At 40.1% G+C, this 17,693-nt stretch overlaps 1 protein-coding gene across 12 annotated transcripts in view; it reads right to left on the bottom strand.

Moving 5' to 3' along the window:
• The window catches only part of PTPRM (protein tyrosine phosphatase receptor type M), a 1,370,833-nt gene that overhangs the window by 467,109 nt on the left and 886,031 nt on the right, over nt 1-17,693 (bottom strand). For 8 of the 12 annotated variants that reach the window (XM_030213239.1, XM_030213256.1, XM_030213265.1 and 5 more), the window contains exon 14: nt 6,797-6,871. The exons of the other annotated variants lie outside the window; for them this stretch is intronic. In XM_030213239.1, coding sequence (XP_030069099.1) covers nt 6,797-6,871 — 75 coding nt within the window. The remainder of the gene's footprint in view (nt 1-6,796; nt 6,872-17,693) is intronic. 12 annotated transcript variants of the gene reach the window in all.

The following is a 17,693-nucleotide window of genomic DNA, read 5'->3' as shown; positions in this document are numbered from 1 at the left end:
TGGCCACCATCAGTAGTTCCGCCTTGAGCACATGCCACTTCTGATGCACCGTAAAAACTGTTTTTTTAAATAGTGCGGCGCTAACCCACTGCAGTAAAAAGAGCCCTGGCTGCTACCGCAGGGACTTTTTTCCCACAGCTTAGTAAAAGAACCCCTGAGCCTTTTATAAAAACTTACCCCCCTGTTTACTAAGCTGCGTTAGTGGCTGCCACACGGCAGTGCCGATATAGCCTATTCAAAGTCAATGGGCTGTGTTGGCAATAGTGCACTGCAGCCGTTAGCGTGGTTTAGTAAACAGGGGAGTTATAGTTTTGCATATAGGACCTAAATGTCCATTTCCTAACCCTACATGCTCTATACAAAATTAGGGGCCCTTTTACTAAGGCACGGAGGAGATTACATGCATCAAAATTGGCACTAGCACCCGGCTACCATGTGCCAAGGGCGGTAATTCCATTTTTGTTGTGCGTCCAAAAGACACAGTAGAAAATATTTTCTATTTTCTACTGTGTGGTGCTTACACGGCGGTAATCAGCAGTTTACGCACGTTGAACCCTTACTGCCCAGTTAGCATGTGACACCTTACTGCTAAGTCAATGTCAATGGGTGGAAGTAAGGTCTCAGGCCAAAAATGGACTTGCGTTTGTTTTAATTTTGCCTCACATCCATTTTCTGGCACAAAAATAAAACGCCTTTTATCCAGCCATGCTGAGTAAATGGACCAGCGCACATCCAAAACACATGCCTACACCAGCTCAGGGCATTTTTAGACGCGCCTTAGTAAAAGGGTCCCTTAGGTTGCAAACTATCATAACTGTTACAGAGGTGATAGACCATATGTTCATCAGGGGCCCTACTAAAGTTGTTTCTTTGAGGTAAACATATCACTGCATAGTTTGTGTCATGATTCATTTTAATTTTATACAAAAAAAAAAAAAAGAATTTCAGCTTCACTGAAATTTCAAAATGGCTTCAGGAAAAGAAAGCAGCATCTGCAGTTCTAGATATCTAGAAATTCTTATTAACTTTCTGTGAAATTATTTTGAAGATAGTTTCAGGAACCAAACTCCTTTACTCTCATCTAATTACGAAGAAAAGGCAATAGAGGGCAAGGGGGAGAAGAAGCTAAATTGTTGCAACATTAAAAATGAAAACCTCAGTTTCAAATACATTAAGATGAAAGAAATTGCATAGAGCTGATGTGATTTAGAAAGGTAGAAAGGGTTGAAAAGGAGTCAATGAGGGATGAAAGCAAGAAATAATTATATACAGTTGAGTATTAAAGAAATGATAGAATACATTGTGCAGCTGCATAATATGATAGGATTGAAGGAGAAGTCTAATGGTTAGAGCAATGGACTGACAATCAGGAGAGTTCAGTTCAAATCCCACTGCAGGTCCTTGAGATCTTGGGCAAGTCACTAAACCCTCCATTGCCTCAGGTACAAAATTAGATTGTAAGCTCTCCAGTGACAGAAAATTACCTAGAGTACCTGAATGTACACGGTTCCAATAGCCTTTGAGCTGGCAGGTGTTATATAAGAAATTATGAATTATGTTCAACAAGGACAAACAATAACTAGGGCTTTATCTTTTGGGATTTTAGGGGTTTATTTTGGAGACAATTAGGTGTTTTTCAGGGTTAGAAATATAGGTGCTTTACTGTGTATATGTGTAATATTTACATGTAGGATAAAAAAGTATCATCACTTGATACTTTTTTATCCTACGTGTATTTATTACACAAATACACAGATTGCCCATGGTTGGTGGCTTGCAAGCATGGGCAATCAGATGCATAATTGCCTGTTTAAACAACCTATAAACACCAATTAATCAGCAACAATGCAACTTTAAAAAAGGGATTAAGAAAAATTATCCACCCAGTCCTTCATTTAGGGGTCCTTTTACTAAACTGCATTAAGTCCTAATGCAGACTTAACACAGCAAAAATAGCCTAACACAGGATACACTAAGGGGTCCTTTACTAAGCCGTGGTAAAAAGTGGCCTGCGGTAGTGTAGGCACATGGATTGGGTGTGTGCCGGACCAGTTTTTACCTGATCTACACAAAATGGGCTTTTTTTTAATGGGACGGGAAAAGGGCTTGCGGTAAAAATGAAACCAGTGCGCACCCAAAATGTCACCCATTGATCTAGCAGTAAAGGCTCGCGTGCTACATGCATGGTGACCACAGTTGGTGCACGCCAAGTGCTGATTACCGCCATAACCAGCGTGCATAGGAGGAAATAATTAATCCAGGGATTATGGGTGTGCGGCAAATCTGAAATTACCACCAGGATGTCAAGCTGGCCTGGTGGTAGTCTCAATTTGATGTGCGCTGCACGCACGTAGAGCTTACCGCAGCTTTTTGTGTTAATTGTGGCATTTGCACGTCTAAGTGTGCAGCAATTATTTTTCTTTTCCTTTTATGAGGAGGTATGTTAGGGGGGGGCGGAGAATAGGCGTTGATGCGCTAACCAATTAGTGTATCTGCATACTAACTGGTTAGTGCACAGTTAACGTGGGAAGTCTTACTGCCTCCTAAGTAGGTGGTGGTAAGTGTTCTCATGGTAATTTGTTTTTTAATTGCCATGCGCTAATGCTTACATTAGCATATCAATCCAATAGACAATTAAGTTCAAACAACACAGGTCATTTAATATACACAAAATATTTAAATGAAGCCACTGAGTGGAATTCTATTATCTGAACTCTTACAGTGTACTATCTTATCCATATTCATACAATGCATGTAACCTAATTGACTTAAGCTAATCAGCGTTGATAACAACATTTAACAAGCAATAATAAGCACTAATTGGCAATAATTAGAATTTACACACACAACTAAGCATATTCTGTAATGAACTGCACCTAAATTCTAATGTACACAGTTCAAAAGGGCGTGGCTATGGATGGAATTATGGGCATTCCCAAATTTAGGTGTACAGTTATAGAATATGGCCCAGTGTGTGTAAATATGACAATTATTCAAGCTCTAATTTTACGCAATTATCAAAATTAATAACATTAGAGCGCTGTCTTAGCTTGATAGCTTTGATTTCATCTGTAGGAGTGCTATGCCACTTAGGAGTATAAACTGGAAAACGCTGATGTCCCATGAGTGCCTTGAAGGTCAGCAGCCTTATAAATTTGAAGAGTAGTTGAGAAATTGCTCAAGTTGAGAGATGCCACCTGAGTCCTTGAAACAGTCGTAGTTGACGAAACCTGTGGTAGGGCGTGTATGGTGAATGTATACAAGTGGTATTTGAGGAAAGCCCGAAGTTGGAGGAACATTTCCATTGGAGCGTCATTTTAGTGAATACAAGGAGAGCACCATCAAGATAAGTCATGGATTTCTAGCCTTTTGTTACAATTAGGGGACATTTATATTTTGAATCTTTTGAACACTTGAAGTAACATGGCTTAAATGGTGTTGGTAGTTTTGAAATGGCTCGATGAAGGAAATTAAATCTCATTCACCTTGAAGGTGTCTTAATATTGGACACTATATGAGTGAATTTATGATTATCTGAGGGCATTTCACACCTTAAAAAAACTTTATGAACTAGTATGCCATTGTAATATTAGCATATGGCCATTTATTGAAAAATTAAAGGGAAGGCGCAGTAGGCCTAACATGGGTCTACTGCGAGCTAAAAGGGCACTACTGTGGGATGCACCGAGGCAGTTTCCTGCTCAGCGCACAGTACTCCCGCACTGGAAAATATTTTTATTTTCCAGCATAGGAGGCATGCCCATGGGCGGAGAGTAGGCGTGCCTGCGCTAATAAGAGTAGTGTGGACACTTACCGTGTGTTACCCAATTAGCACGAGAGCTCTTACTGCCTCCTAAATAAGTGGCAGTAAGGGATCGCAGTAATAGCCAGCCACTAATGAGGAAATTAGGTATGGCCATTGCATGAAAATATGGCAAGGCACCCATTTTACTGCCATGCTAAAAGTGGCCGCAGCACACGAAAACCCATGTGCTGACACCATCGCTGGCCACATTTTGGCATGGCTTGATAAAAGGACCCCACAAAGTCCTTTTTCATAACTACACTAAAAACGGGCTTAGCATGTGAGAAATTTCTGCGCAAGGGCACACTAAGCCCATTTCATAGTCCAGCTTAGTAAAAGGACCCTTAAATGACTTAGCAAAATCAGTAGGTCCAATTTCTTGAGCTAGAAAGACAGAAAGCTGTGCAAAGAAAGAGAAGAGAGGAAAAAAAGGGGAAACAAAGAAGATCAGTTCAAGGGCTTTGTCCCATGTCTCTCCAGATCCCTCAAGAAACATATTTGGATCCTGCTGTCTCCCTTCCCCAACATGACTCTCTGATTTTAACAATGGAGTATATGTCATAAGTGGGAAACTAGGTGATAAGTATGAGCTTATGAATAAAGCCGAATAGAAAAAGAGAGAGAGAGAGAGAGAGAGAGAGAGAAAGAAATCATGTGAAACAGCTGTCTTGATTATATTTCTCTATTAGGAGACACTGCTCTCAATGCAAAAAAAAAAAAACACTTTGGAGGGGTAATTTATTGCTTTACAATGCTGCACCTTTCATGTTGCTCTATATAACAGCAGTGGCAGTCTTCTTTCCTCCCTATACTCTTTTTGATCTTTTTAATATTTTATAGGCAACTTAGATTTGTCTCCAGCTACATCACTCTATAAGATGCCTAAAATCTGTCAATTTTTCAGTACATTTGTCTTATACTTGTACAAAAGCTATGCTTTCTATTTCTATTCAACCAGCTAGCATCTCTTCCCATCCTGTTTTATTCAGACTTTACGTTCAAGAAAAAAAAGATTGCTTCTTGCTGCTCTAATGAACCTTGTGGGAATTCAATAAATGGTGCTCAAAATTCGGCACTGAACAGTATTCTATAATGGGTGTTCCAGGATTGGTACCCATTTATAGAACACCAGATAGTGCCGCGATTCATGCTCAACTTTGGGTGCAAGGAGTTACACCAGCTTAAACCAGGTGTAAATTTCTGCATGCAAGTTGGGTGCAGATCCTCCAAATTCTATAACACTGCATGTATTTTAAGGGAATGCCCCTGGACCAGCCACATCCCTCCCATGGCTACGCTCTCTTTGCAAATCCACTTGGAAACACTTTGGTGCTATTTTATAAATGGGCACGTTAAGTGTGTTTTCACACAGACCTGCTGTGTCTGCCCTGTTTTGGTGCCTTGCATCCATTAGAACACTTTTTCTCATCAAAGATTCAGCATGAAGTAGCACCTAACATTTGGCGTCATATATAGAATTTCCTCCCTTACTAATGTGCTTACTAATCCAAGAATCATTCTTGAACATACTTTCCCACTAATGAATTCAACTGTCCTTGTGAATCAAGTGATGAAGTCAAAGAAAACCCTAGCACAGTGCAATATTTTAAGGTTAATTCTTATATATGACCACTATATTTTGGCATTAACATGTATATGACAGCTTATATATGACAATAATACATTTGCAGAAATAACTTTTGGGCCTTTTTACTAAGGGAAAGTGTGCTAAGTGTCCCTTGACCCATACATGTAAAATAGAATGTGCAGCATTTAGTGCATGTTAATATCCGTTAGCACATGCTAAGCTTTAGTAATAGGGTCCCCTAGGCAAGTTTACATTTAGTTATTTTTGTAAATATAATATTTCTTGAATGCAATGACTTCTCTAATTTAAACAAATGCATACCCCTCTCCCAAACAATTTGTTCAGACCAGCGGTTCTCAGCCTATGGCTTAATAATGACAGGTCAGTTATGGAAGACTAGAAACGTACAGTATTATAATTTTAATTATGGTCCACTTTGTTGTACTAAATACTATAAAAGGTGGTATTTGAAGTTCAATAAATCAAATCAAAATGAGCCATTTGATAAAGCAGTGGTTCTCAACCTAGTCCTCAAGTAACTCTTAGACAGTCTGATTTTCAGGATATTAAAAATGACTGTGCATGAGATAAATTTGCATGCACTGTCTGCCTAGTATGCAGATCTATCTTATGCATATTCATTGTGGATATCTCGAAAACCAGACCGGTGAGCAGGCACTCAAGAACCAAAATAAAACCAATGCGATAACAGTAAAGCACAAGACAGACACAGTTTGTTGGAATTTTCTAAACTTGAAGCAAACTGTTAGCCCTCCTTGAGGCACACAGATGAAAGACTTCCAAGCATCATTTGTATAAAGTCTACAGAAACAGTCTATGGTTTTCTTATAGCTTTTAAATATTCTCTAGAATGATCTACATGTCTTTAAATGGTGTTCTATTAATAGTCTAAATCCAACACCACTCCACCATAAATGTAAAAGCAGTGCAATTACATTTCTTTACATCACCGGGCTGAAAAAATGTTAGAGATAATGAATACAATGGACACATGCAGCGAAATGCTTTCATGTACAGCAATATTGTGTATGCATATTGGATGCCAAGCACATTACTTAATGCAGGCGTCAACCCAAATGAAAAGCAAAGCAAACGGCCTATAAAGAATACATTCGGAAATTTAAAGGTGGAGGGGAAGCAAAAACAAATCCCAAACAAAATAAACAACCCCCCCCCCCCAAGAAACCTAGTAAAAATGGCCACTGGTATAAGGTGGCATAATTTGCATTTTCTGCTGTGCTATTCCCCTCCCCTTGCATTTCAGAGCACGTTGCAGTTTCTATATATCTGATGGTAAATGATGACGTGTGATGACTGATGAGATGGATAAACAGAAAAGAGGGAGATGGGCAAGATGACTTGTCTGTACTTTTATGTCTGACCTGTTAGTTGGTCGTCACCTGCAGCAGGGGCGATGCGAATGTATGGTGTTGTAAGCTGAGTCACGATTATCGCAGCTAAGGCAAAGGAAGATTTCCAGGTCAGCATGCATGAGGGAAAAAAAAAGCCACACTGAAGCTAGACTAGCAAGAAGAATTTTGGTCAGTATTTATGGTTTACTCAAGAGATAATTTATAAAGATACCTTGACCTTTTTTTAGTTTGAGTTCATTTATTTTGTGAAAAAAACAACTGTCTGCAACCTTGGTTCCTAGAATGACATGACAATTCATAATATAGAAATCCATACGTACAGTAATTAAGGAATGAACTTTGCCCCTATTGACTACAGTGTTTGTTTTGCTTGGCCAAGGTTCAACCCTTATTTGGATTATACATACTGTACTTCATTAATAAGACATATCAGACTTACTTTTTACTTCAGAAAAACTGACAATAATGGCCTGATTTATCGTGTGTTCTCCCATACTGTGTCAATGAGAAAAGCCCTTGATAAATCAAGACCTACATATTTTAATTGTCTATATAATTTTCATTGCAGAGTATTGTGTACTCATATTTATTGTTAAAGTTGTAGCTCACTTGGGAGCAATTTGTTTTGTTTTTTTTAATATTTAGACTGTTGACATATTCCCCATGACAAAAGGGGACAGCCTGTGTTCCTAAAGGAACTTGATTGTTTCCTGAGATGAAAGTAATTGCTGGGGTTTGTCAAAATGACCACTTAAAAAAAACCTCTTCAAGTAATTTGTACATGGATAAAAAAATCACGGCACATGTGTACAGAGTAACAGAAATTAAAAGGTTAAATGCAACATGATGCAGCTGGAAAATGAGGTAAAACAAAAAAAAAAAAAAACCAGAAACACACAGGCTTATATGAAAGATCCCTAATTTACACAGAACAGCCTGAGTGCTATTAGAAATGTGGCAGTGAGTGAAGAAAACAGATCATCTACCATCTGCAGACAATTAAACTCAAAACTGCTGCTGCATAAGATTTCAAAATATCCCTCTGCAACATTCAACCACTGTGTTGTTAGTAGTTCAGTTTCATAGATGCTTGAACTAAAAATCTTTAAAAAATCAAAATAACAAACCGAGAAAATTTTAATATTTCTTTAAACTTAATAAATTTTTAAGTGAAATGATGTGATCAGAAATCAAACGTGACTTATATCAATGTGAAAAAGATGTTTCCACTATCAGCCACTATCATCTATCATCGCACATAAGAGTACTGCACAGTACATATTCAGCAGCCCTATAACATTTAGGGGCCATTTTACTAAAAGGTTGGTGCGCGGCAACAGGCTTGCCATGCACCAATCTGGAACTACCGCCAGGTGACTGCAGGAGTCCAGCTGTAGTTCCCACTCCCAGTGTGTGCCATTTCCGATACTACAAAAATATTTTCTATTTTTATAGCACCTGTGCTTATCCGTCGGTGCTGCCCAGTTACCACTGGGTTAGCGTGAGAGCCCTTACCACAATCTCAATGGCTGGCAGTAAGTGATCCCCCTTGAAATGGCCGTGTGGCACGTGGTTCACTTATTGCATGACCATTTCTTTTTGAGTAGGTAAAAAGCAGGTATCAAACATCTGCACCAATCACCCAAATGTCCTATTAATAGGTGACAAACTTGCACCTAGAAAAACAAAATGACACAAACACCAGAACACTAATGAACTTCATAAACCAATGGAACTTCACAACAGCACAAATTAAATAGTAGTAAATCACCTTGACTGGATGGCATACATCTAAGAGTACTCAAAGAACTCAAGCATGAAAATCCTGATCTGCTGTTAGTAATATGTAACCTGAAGATGGTTTAATGGGCAGAGTCATCATGGGTTCAGCCGAGAGAAGTCTTGCCTTACCAATTTGCTTCATTTCTTTGAAGGCGTGAATAAACATGTGGATAAAGGGGAGCTGGTTGATGTAGTGTATTTAGATTTTCAGAAAGCTTTTGATAAAGTTCCTCATGAGAGACTACAGAGAAAATTAAACAGTCATAGGATAGGATAGAAGGCAAGGTTATGGTGTGGATTAGGAATTGGTTATTGGACAGAAAACAGAGGGTAGGGTTAAATGGTCATTTCTCTCAGTGGAGGAGGGTGAATAGTGGAGTGCCACAGAGATGTGTACTGTGACTAGTGCTGTTTAACATATTTATAAATTATTTGGAAATCAGAACGAGTGAGATGATTAAATTTGCAGATGATAAACTATTCAAGGTTGTTAAAACACATGCGGACTAAGAAATATTGTAGGAAGACCATAGGAAATTGGAAGACTGGGCAACCAAATAGCAGATTAAATTTAGTGTAGACAAATGCAAGGTAATGCACATTGGAAAGAATAATCTGAATCATAGTTACCTGATGCTAGGGTCCACCTTGGGAGTCAGCACTCAAGAAAAGCTAATCAAGAAATATATTAAGTTATGCCCAATAAAAAAAGTATCATCTTATTTTCTTTTCCATGTTTTATTTTGTTTGATTTCTATTGATAACCTTAAGAGTGGACTAACACGGCTACCACACCTCTCTAGATAATACGCTGAAATCTTCTGATAAGTGTGCGGCAACCAAAAAAACAAACAGAATGCCAGGAAAAATAGGAATTATTAGGAAAGGGATGGTGAATAAGACCAAAAATACTATAATGCCTTTGTATCGCTCCATGGTGTATCCACACCTTGAGTATTGCGTTCAGTTCTGGTCGCCGTATCTCAAAAAATATATCGCGGAATTAGAAAAGGTTAAAAGAAGTGCGACTAAAATGATAAAGGGGATGGAACTCCTCATATGAGGAAAGTCTCAAAAGGTTAGGGCTTTTCAGCTTGGAAAAGAGACGGATGAGGGGAGAAATGATTGAGGTCTACAAAATCCTGAATGGTGTAGAACGAGTAGAAGTAAATCGATTTTTTACTCTTTCCAAAAGTACAAAGACTACCTCAAGGAAGTTACATGGAAATAATTTAAAAAGAAATAGGAGAAAATATTTTTTCACTACCGAATAGTTAAGCTCTGGAACTCTTTGCTGGAGGAGGTGGTAACAGCGGTTAGCGTATCTGGGTTTAAAAAAGGTATGGAAAAATTCCTGGAGGAAAAGTTCATAGTCTGCTATTGAGACAAACATGGGAAGCAACTGCTTGCCCAGGGATTTGTACTATGGAGTGTTGCCACAATTTGGGTTTCTGTCAGGTACTTGTGGCCTGGCTTGGCCACTGTTGGACCATTGGTCTGACCCAGTTTGGCTACTCTTATGTTCTTATGAGTCTCATTGTACACAAGAGGACATCAACTAGACATACTAGCCCACAGATTCTCAATGAGTAACAACCACATAGTAACAAACTACACATGGGTAGAGGTACCATGGTCAGACCACAGCAAGCTTACTTTCACACTACAATGGAAAGAAAGCAGAAAGAAAAAAGAGCAAAGAACCCAACACACATTCATAACCAGAGGAAAAGTAGACGAATGCACATTCTGGTGAACAACAAAAAATGAACTCATTGATATCAACTGAGGATAAACACTTCATGAGAAACTGGGACGAAGCAAGTGAAAATACACTAAACAAAATAGCACCACTCAAAACAAATACAAAAATCACAAAACAACCACATCCCTGGTTTCGTGACAAACTACTACAGATGAAGAAACTCTGCAGAAAATACGAAAGAGCATGGGCCAAAAACAAAACAAGCGCATACAAAATCATATGGAGAAAAGCCATAAGAACATACACAAACAGCATAAGAAAGCGAAAGCAGAACACTACAGTACATACACGAACCTTGACCAGAGCAATACGAAAAAAATATTCGGACTGATGAACAAACTAGTGAAAATCCAGAACATACTGGCAACAACTGAAACACCATCAACTGCAGACGAACTTGCACAATACTTCAAAAACAAAATAACACAAAATCAAACCTAGCAAAACCACAAATAAACATCACAGACTACCTAGATGACTGTGAAACACACGACAACCACACAGCATTAGACAGAATATAGACCATGTTCAAACCACCCCAACTAGACACAGTAAAAACACTATTGACAAAATATTCGCATGCATACTGCCTACTTAACAAATGCCCCAACTACATGATAGAAAACCCACCAGGCTGGTTCATCGAATATCTCACCAAACACATCACATACATATTTGAAAGAGGTCAATTCCCAACTGACAAAGGTGACGTGGAGGGGCGTAATCGAAAGGGGTGCAAACGTTTTCCTGAGGATGTCCTCGCAGGATGTCCCGGCGAAGGTGCGGGGAAACATGTATTATCGAAACAAGATGGGCGTCCATTTTTCGTTTCGATAATATGGTCGGGGACGCCTAAATCTTGACAGTCAGGTCGTCCTTAGAGATGGTCATCCTTAGACTTGGTCATTTCTGATTTTCAGCGATAATGGAAACCAAGGATGCCCATCTCAGAAATGACCAAATGCAAGCCCTTTGGTCGTGGGAGGAGCCAGCATTCGTAGTGCACTGGTCCCCCTGACATGCCAGGACACCAACCGGGCACCCTAGGAGGCACTGCAGTGGACTTCAGAAAAAGCTCCTAGGTACATAGCTCCCTTATACCTTGTGTGCTGAGCCCCCCCAACCCACTGTACCCACAACTGTACACCACTACCATAGCCCTTACGGGTGAAGGGGGGCACCTAGATGTGGGTACAGTGGGTTTCTGGTGGGTTTTGGAGGGCTCACACTTACCACCACAAGTGTAACAGGTAAGGGGGGATCCGCCTGCCTGAAAGTGCACTGCACCCACTAAAACTGCGCCAGGGACCTGCATACTGCTGTCATGGAGCTGGGTATGACATTTGAGGCTGGCATAGAGGCTGGCACAAAATATTTTTAAAGTTCTTTTTTTGAGGGTGGGAGGGGGTTAGTGACCACTGGGAGAGTAAAGAGAGGTCATCTCCGATTCCCTCCGGTGGTCATCTGGTCAGTTCGGGCACCTTTTTGTGCCTTGGTCATAAGAAAAACTGGACCAGGTAAAGTCATCCAAATGCTCGTCAGGGACGCCGTTTTTTTTTTCCATTATGGGTCGAGGATGCCCATGTGTTAGGCATGCCCAAGTCCCACCTTCACTACGCCTCCAACATGCCCCCGGGAACTTTGGTCGTCCCCACGACGGAAAGCAGTTGGGGACGGCCAAAATCGGCTTTCGATTATGCTGATTTGGGCAACCCTGTGAGAAGGACGCCTATCTTCCGATTTGTGTCGAAAGATGGGCGTCCTTCTGTTTCAAAAATAAGCCTGCTAGTACTCACACCTATCCCCCAAAACATTACCAGCATGATCAGCGATATCACAAATTATAGACCAGCAGCCTCTATACCACTACTGACCAAAACGATGGAAGACTAGTAATACAGCAACTAATGAAATATTTGACAAAATTCACAATTCCTCATAAATCCCAATCAGGCTTCAGACCACAGCACAGCACTGAGACAGTCATAACCACCCTGATAACAAAATTCAGAAGCATAATATGCCAAGGACAAAACATATTACTACTACAATATTTGACATGTCTAGTGCATTTGACATAGTAGATCACACCACACTAACGAAGCTGCTCGACAACACAGGAATCAATGGAGCAGTGGCAACATAGTTCAATGGGTCCCTAAAGACCAGATCCTACATTGTAAAGGTGTCCAACCAAACATCAGCCTCATGGATCCTTGAGTGCAGGGTACCACAGGGATCGCTACTATCACCGATATTGTTCAATGTAATGATGGCGCCACTCAGAAAAATACTGGAATCAATGGATTTCAGCCTATTCATATATGCAGATGACATCACCATATTCATACCTTTCCAAAACAATATCACAAACTTACAAGACAAAATAAAAAAAGAATTGGACCTCATAGAAAAATGGGAACAACTTTCAAACTGAAACTCAAACTGAACAGAGACAAAACCAGATTCCTAGCACTATCCAGCCCACACAACCCCACATCCTATGAAAAATTCATAATCAACCAACAAACATACATACATACCACATTGAATCACAACTTAAAATACTAGGAATTATCCTCGACAAACATCTAACACTGGACAATCAAATATCAGCAGTAACAGCAAAATGCTTCAGAACACTTTTATGGAAACTGAGAAGAATAAGAGACTAATTCCCTGGACAATTTTTGGGATACTGGTCCAATCAACAATACTATCACAACTAGACTACTGCAATGCAGCACACGTATGGTGCAAGAGAAACACACTGAAATCGCTGCAAACAGTCCAAAACATGGCAGCAAGACTGATTTTCAAAAGAAATCAAAATACGAAAGAGCAACCCCACTGCTTGAAACACTACATTGGCTACCAGTCAAAGCAAGAATAATTTTCAAAGTGAGCACCCTAATCTTCAAAATACTAATTGGAATGGCACCCACATATATGCTTAACATGATTGAACTATCCTCAAGAAATGCCAGCCCAGTAAACAGAAACTACCTATTCCTACATCTACCCAACTGTAAAATCGCCATCTACAAAACTATCTACACAGCAGGATTTAGCTACCAGAGTTCCAAATGGTGGAACTCAATATCAAAAACCATAATAATCACAAACCTCTTCCAATTCAGAAAAAAAATGAAAACCCATCTCTTCAAAAATTTCTACAGCTAACAACAAAGATATTGCCGCCTTCTTTCAAATTTACCTCTTCAAAAACTATATGAATAAATATCACCAAAACTCTACAAGCTATACACAAAGCTACTACTACCTTTCCTTTCATTCTATCTCTTCAAAAACTCTATGAATAACAACATGAACTATAGAAGCCCTCTTTAAATTGCTCAACACTATTTTAACTCTACCAAAATGTAATTTGTAAGCCACTTTGAACTGAAACTTGTTTTGGGATAATAGTGGGACAAGAATGCATAAATAAAATAAAATAAATGGCAAGCATTAGCAGTAAATTTGAGAGACTGAGATTATATTCCACATGCCCTGATTTAGGAGTGAGGTTCATTTCTATCACAGTTTGTGCACAACTGACTCATTTGGATAAATTGCCCGGAGGAAAATGCAACAGATCACATTGCCAGAGATCCCAGAAACTATACACTAGCTTAATCCTTCGCTTCTGCAGAATGTGGATATACCCTCATCTAATACAGAATAAAGGATCAAAAATTAGAAACAAAACATGCAGACACAAATTGAAAAAGAAACACCCAAAAAAGCTAGACTGAGAAGTGCAGTGCAGGAAAAAGAACAACTCAAATGCATTTCCTACTGTACTTTGAAGTATAACAAAAACTGACAAGAGTTTAGTCCCTAAAAATAGAAAATGATGGGGGGGGGGGGGGGTGTCTACCTTTATTGTCTTGTCATCTTATTCCTCTAACTGAATTAGTCCAAGTATGTTTTCTATTTTTCTTGTCAGTCTTCTAGGTTCTTTTCCAGGGTCTCCTTTCCATTTCTTCTGTTATCTTCCATTCCTCCTCTATATGTCTCTGCCATTGATGTTTTCTTTGCATGTTTTTCTCCATTTTCTCATCTCTGCCTCTATATTCACTCATATCTATTTTACCACTCATTTTCCTGCTTTTCAGCCTCTTGTCTCCTTTTCATTTTTCACTCACCTCCCAGCTTTCCATCTCTCACTCTCACCTCTTCAAGAGAGCCTCCATTCTCTCCTGTCTCTCTCTGTCCATTATGTCCTCTATTCTTCACCTACTCCCCTATCCATGTCCTTCATTTCCACTCTCTGCACTAAGCTCCTCAGGCCTCATCTACCTTTCTCTGCCTTTCATTTCCCCACCAGTCCCAACTCCTTCCCTGTCAATTATTTGATCCCTAGTCTCAAGCTCATCTTTTTGTCTCTTATCTCCATCCAGTCTCTCGTTATCCCTCTTTCACCCTCTCTCACCCCCTTTAGAGACTTTTTCCTCTCTCATATCTCTCCACAGCACCTCCTCAGTCCTCCAGGTCCTTCACCCCTCTTCTTTCACACCCTCACCATCTAACACACCCCTACTCATACCCATCCAAATTCCAAGCCTCCACTCTCCACAAAAATTCTCTCAGCCTCCAAACCCCTCTCTTATGCCCAAATTCCTTGTTCTGTCCCCTAACTCTGAGTCCCCATTTTTCCATTTAATCTGAGTCCCTGCTCTCTCCCCTAATTACCAAATCCCTGTTCTTTTCTTGCTCTCCCCATCGCAGTAATCCCCAAATCCAATTCTTCACTTTAGTTCTCCAGTTTTTGTTGCCCCCCACTCCAAGCTGTGTGTGTGTGTGTGTGTGTGTGTGTATGTGGGTTTTTAACTTTTGTTTCTCTTTACCCTACTCTTTTATATTAACTTCACACTTCCCTTCCCTCCCCCTCTCTCTCACACATACAGCTTACTCCCATCTGCTCTATCTGCTTATCTCCTCCCTCACAAACATATCCAGCCTCCTTCCTTCTTCTTCTATTCTGTTCCTCCCTCATCTCTATCTTTCATATTCCATTTCTTAGTTCTTCATTTCTCTCCCACTTATTTTACATTCCATCACCTGTTTCCTTCCCTCCCCTCCCCTCCTTGTACCTTTTATTCTGCGGATCGCCGGGCTTGCCAACTTTCCTTAACTTTGCATGGAGCCGCAGCAAGCAGTGTGATCCATGGCACCCCTGAGGCTTTTCTGTTCATCAGCACCTTTCCCTGTGGTCGGCCTGGCCTGCCAACTCTTACAGCAAACAGAGGAAGCAGAACACTCCGTGGCATCTCTCCTCACAGGCCCGCTGCTCTGTTGAGCAGGAAGTGCAAACAGGTGAAGAAGGCGGGCCTGCAAGGAGAGACATCGAGAGGCGCTGCTTCCTCGGTTCACTGCAAGAGCTGGAAGGCTGGGTCAACCGCGGGTGGGAGGGAGGTGCTAATGAGCAGAACAGCCTTGGGACAGGCATTGGCAAAAAAGGGCCCTAAGTTTGAGGTAGCAAGCCATATTTTTGGAGAAAAGGAATGGACTGACAGGGAGTACATATGCAATACATGCATCTTGATGGATATGTCACTGCCTGGGAGTGACACATCCTCTCTGTGAAAAAGTATTTCTTGATATTACTTCTCTGTCTACCAATCTGCAACTTTAATTCACATCTTCTAGTTCTATCATTTTTCCATTTCCATTTCCAGTACACACTATCATCAAAAGCTCATATTTAAAATAATTTTGGGGGGCACCAAAATGAAGAGCAGCATCCCATGGATAGGTAAAAATTAAAAAAAAACTCACAACTTACTGCAGAACAGTAGGTAAAGGATCTTTGCATATACAAAATCTCACTAGAATAAGCACGTGTAGCTTTGGTAACTTTTCAACATCCCACTATAGAATGCATGATGTAATCTAAATGTGTGTTAATTCTGAATTGAGGACATTTATTCTGTAGCTTTTCTTCTGAAGTATGTGATAAGAATTATTAAGGGGCTCTTTTACTAAAAGACATTAAGCCATAACACGAACTTAGCACATAAAAAACAGGCTACTGCAAAATATGTTAAAGTGTTTTGCAGTATTTTGCCTGTTAATGCATGCTTAGTGTGCACTACTTTTGTAAAATATATATTTTTAGATTGGGTATGCCATGAGGCAGAGAATAGGTGTGGAAGAATTAACCTGCTATCACTTCCGTATTAGTGCGCACTAACTGGCTAATGCTGAGTTAACATGGGATCACTTAACACCCCCTAAATAGAAGGCACTAAGTGCACCTGCATTAATGTTTTGCAAGTCCCATGTGCTAATAGAAAAATAAGCACAGCACCTGCAAAAAAAAAAAAGCCCCAAGTATGTTGCATGTGGGCTTAGTGTGTGAGAAATTCCCATGTTAAGACATGCTAAGCTCAGATTCTAACACCCTTTAGTAAAAGGGCCTTCCAATGTTGAATGTTTGAGATAAATGGCTCACATTAAAGAGGTAAGAGACTTTATGGAAGCCTTTCTGCACATTATGAAGTATTATATATTGGAGAGCTACAAAAAAACAGTGCCCATGCTGGAATTCATCATGTATACAATGCATCCTTAAGGAGGAAAACATCCCTTCACCCAATAATTAGGGCAAGTTACTAAGCTCCCTCACTCACAATGCCACGTCTCCCAGCACCCCAACCAACATCAGCTGTGACCGCCCTCCTCCACATAACTTGGCCTCCCAGCCCAGTCCACCTCAGCAAACACCAACAAAAGCCCACCAAGAGGGAGGAAGGGCTGGGTCAAAAATGTTTCCACTCAAACACCCCACTCCCTTCCAACTACCCTCCTCACAAAACTGATTCCTGCCCCAAATCCCAGATACACATCCCCATTCTCCATCCGCACCCTCTACCTTTCCAGCCAATCCCAAAGTCCCCCAAATATCCAATACTCCAACAACACCCTCTCGTCCACACACACCCCCCAACTTGACCTCTATTCCTCCAATCATCCCCACCCAAATCTTCCCTGATTCCTGTGGGCTCGGCTAATGTTATTCACCCCAGCTATAATGGTGAGGGCACCCTTACAGCATTTTATAATTTCTCAATTTCTTTATCAGTAAACTATGCTTTTATTTTTATTTTCTAAAGGAACAGACATTTCAGTTCTTCAGACTCTGATCCATTCCTATTAAAAGTGCTCTTTAAGCTACACGCTGACTGGGGAAAATCATGCCCTCTCCACACTGTACAACACTATTTTAACTCCACCAAAATGTAAATTGTAAGACACTTTGTACCAAAATTTGTTTTTGAATAATAGTGGGATACAAGAATGCATAAATAAATAAAATAAAATAAAAATGTAACTAGCTTATAATGTTGTAAT

The sequence above is a fragment of the Microcaecilia unicolor genome, chromosome 1, assembly GCF_901765095.1.
Source record: "Microcaecilia unicolor chromosome 1, aMicUni1.1, whole genome shotgun sequence".
Classification (NCBI taxonomy): Eukaryota; Metazoa; Chordata; class Amphibia; order Gymnophiona; family Siphonopidae; genus Microcaecilia; species Microcaecilia unicolor.
Note: the sequence above shows the minus strand (reverse complement) of the source record. Positions and strands in the feature narration are given on the sequence as shown.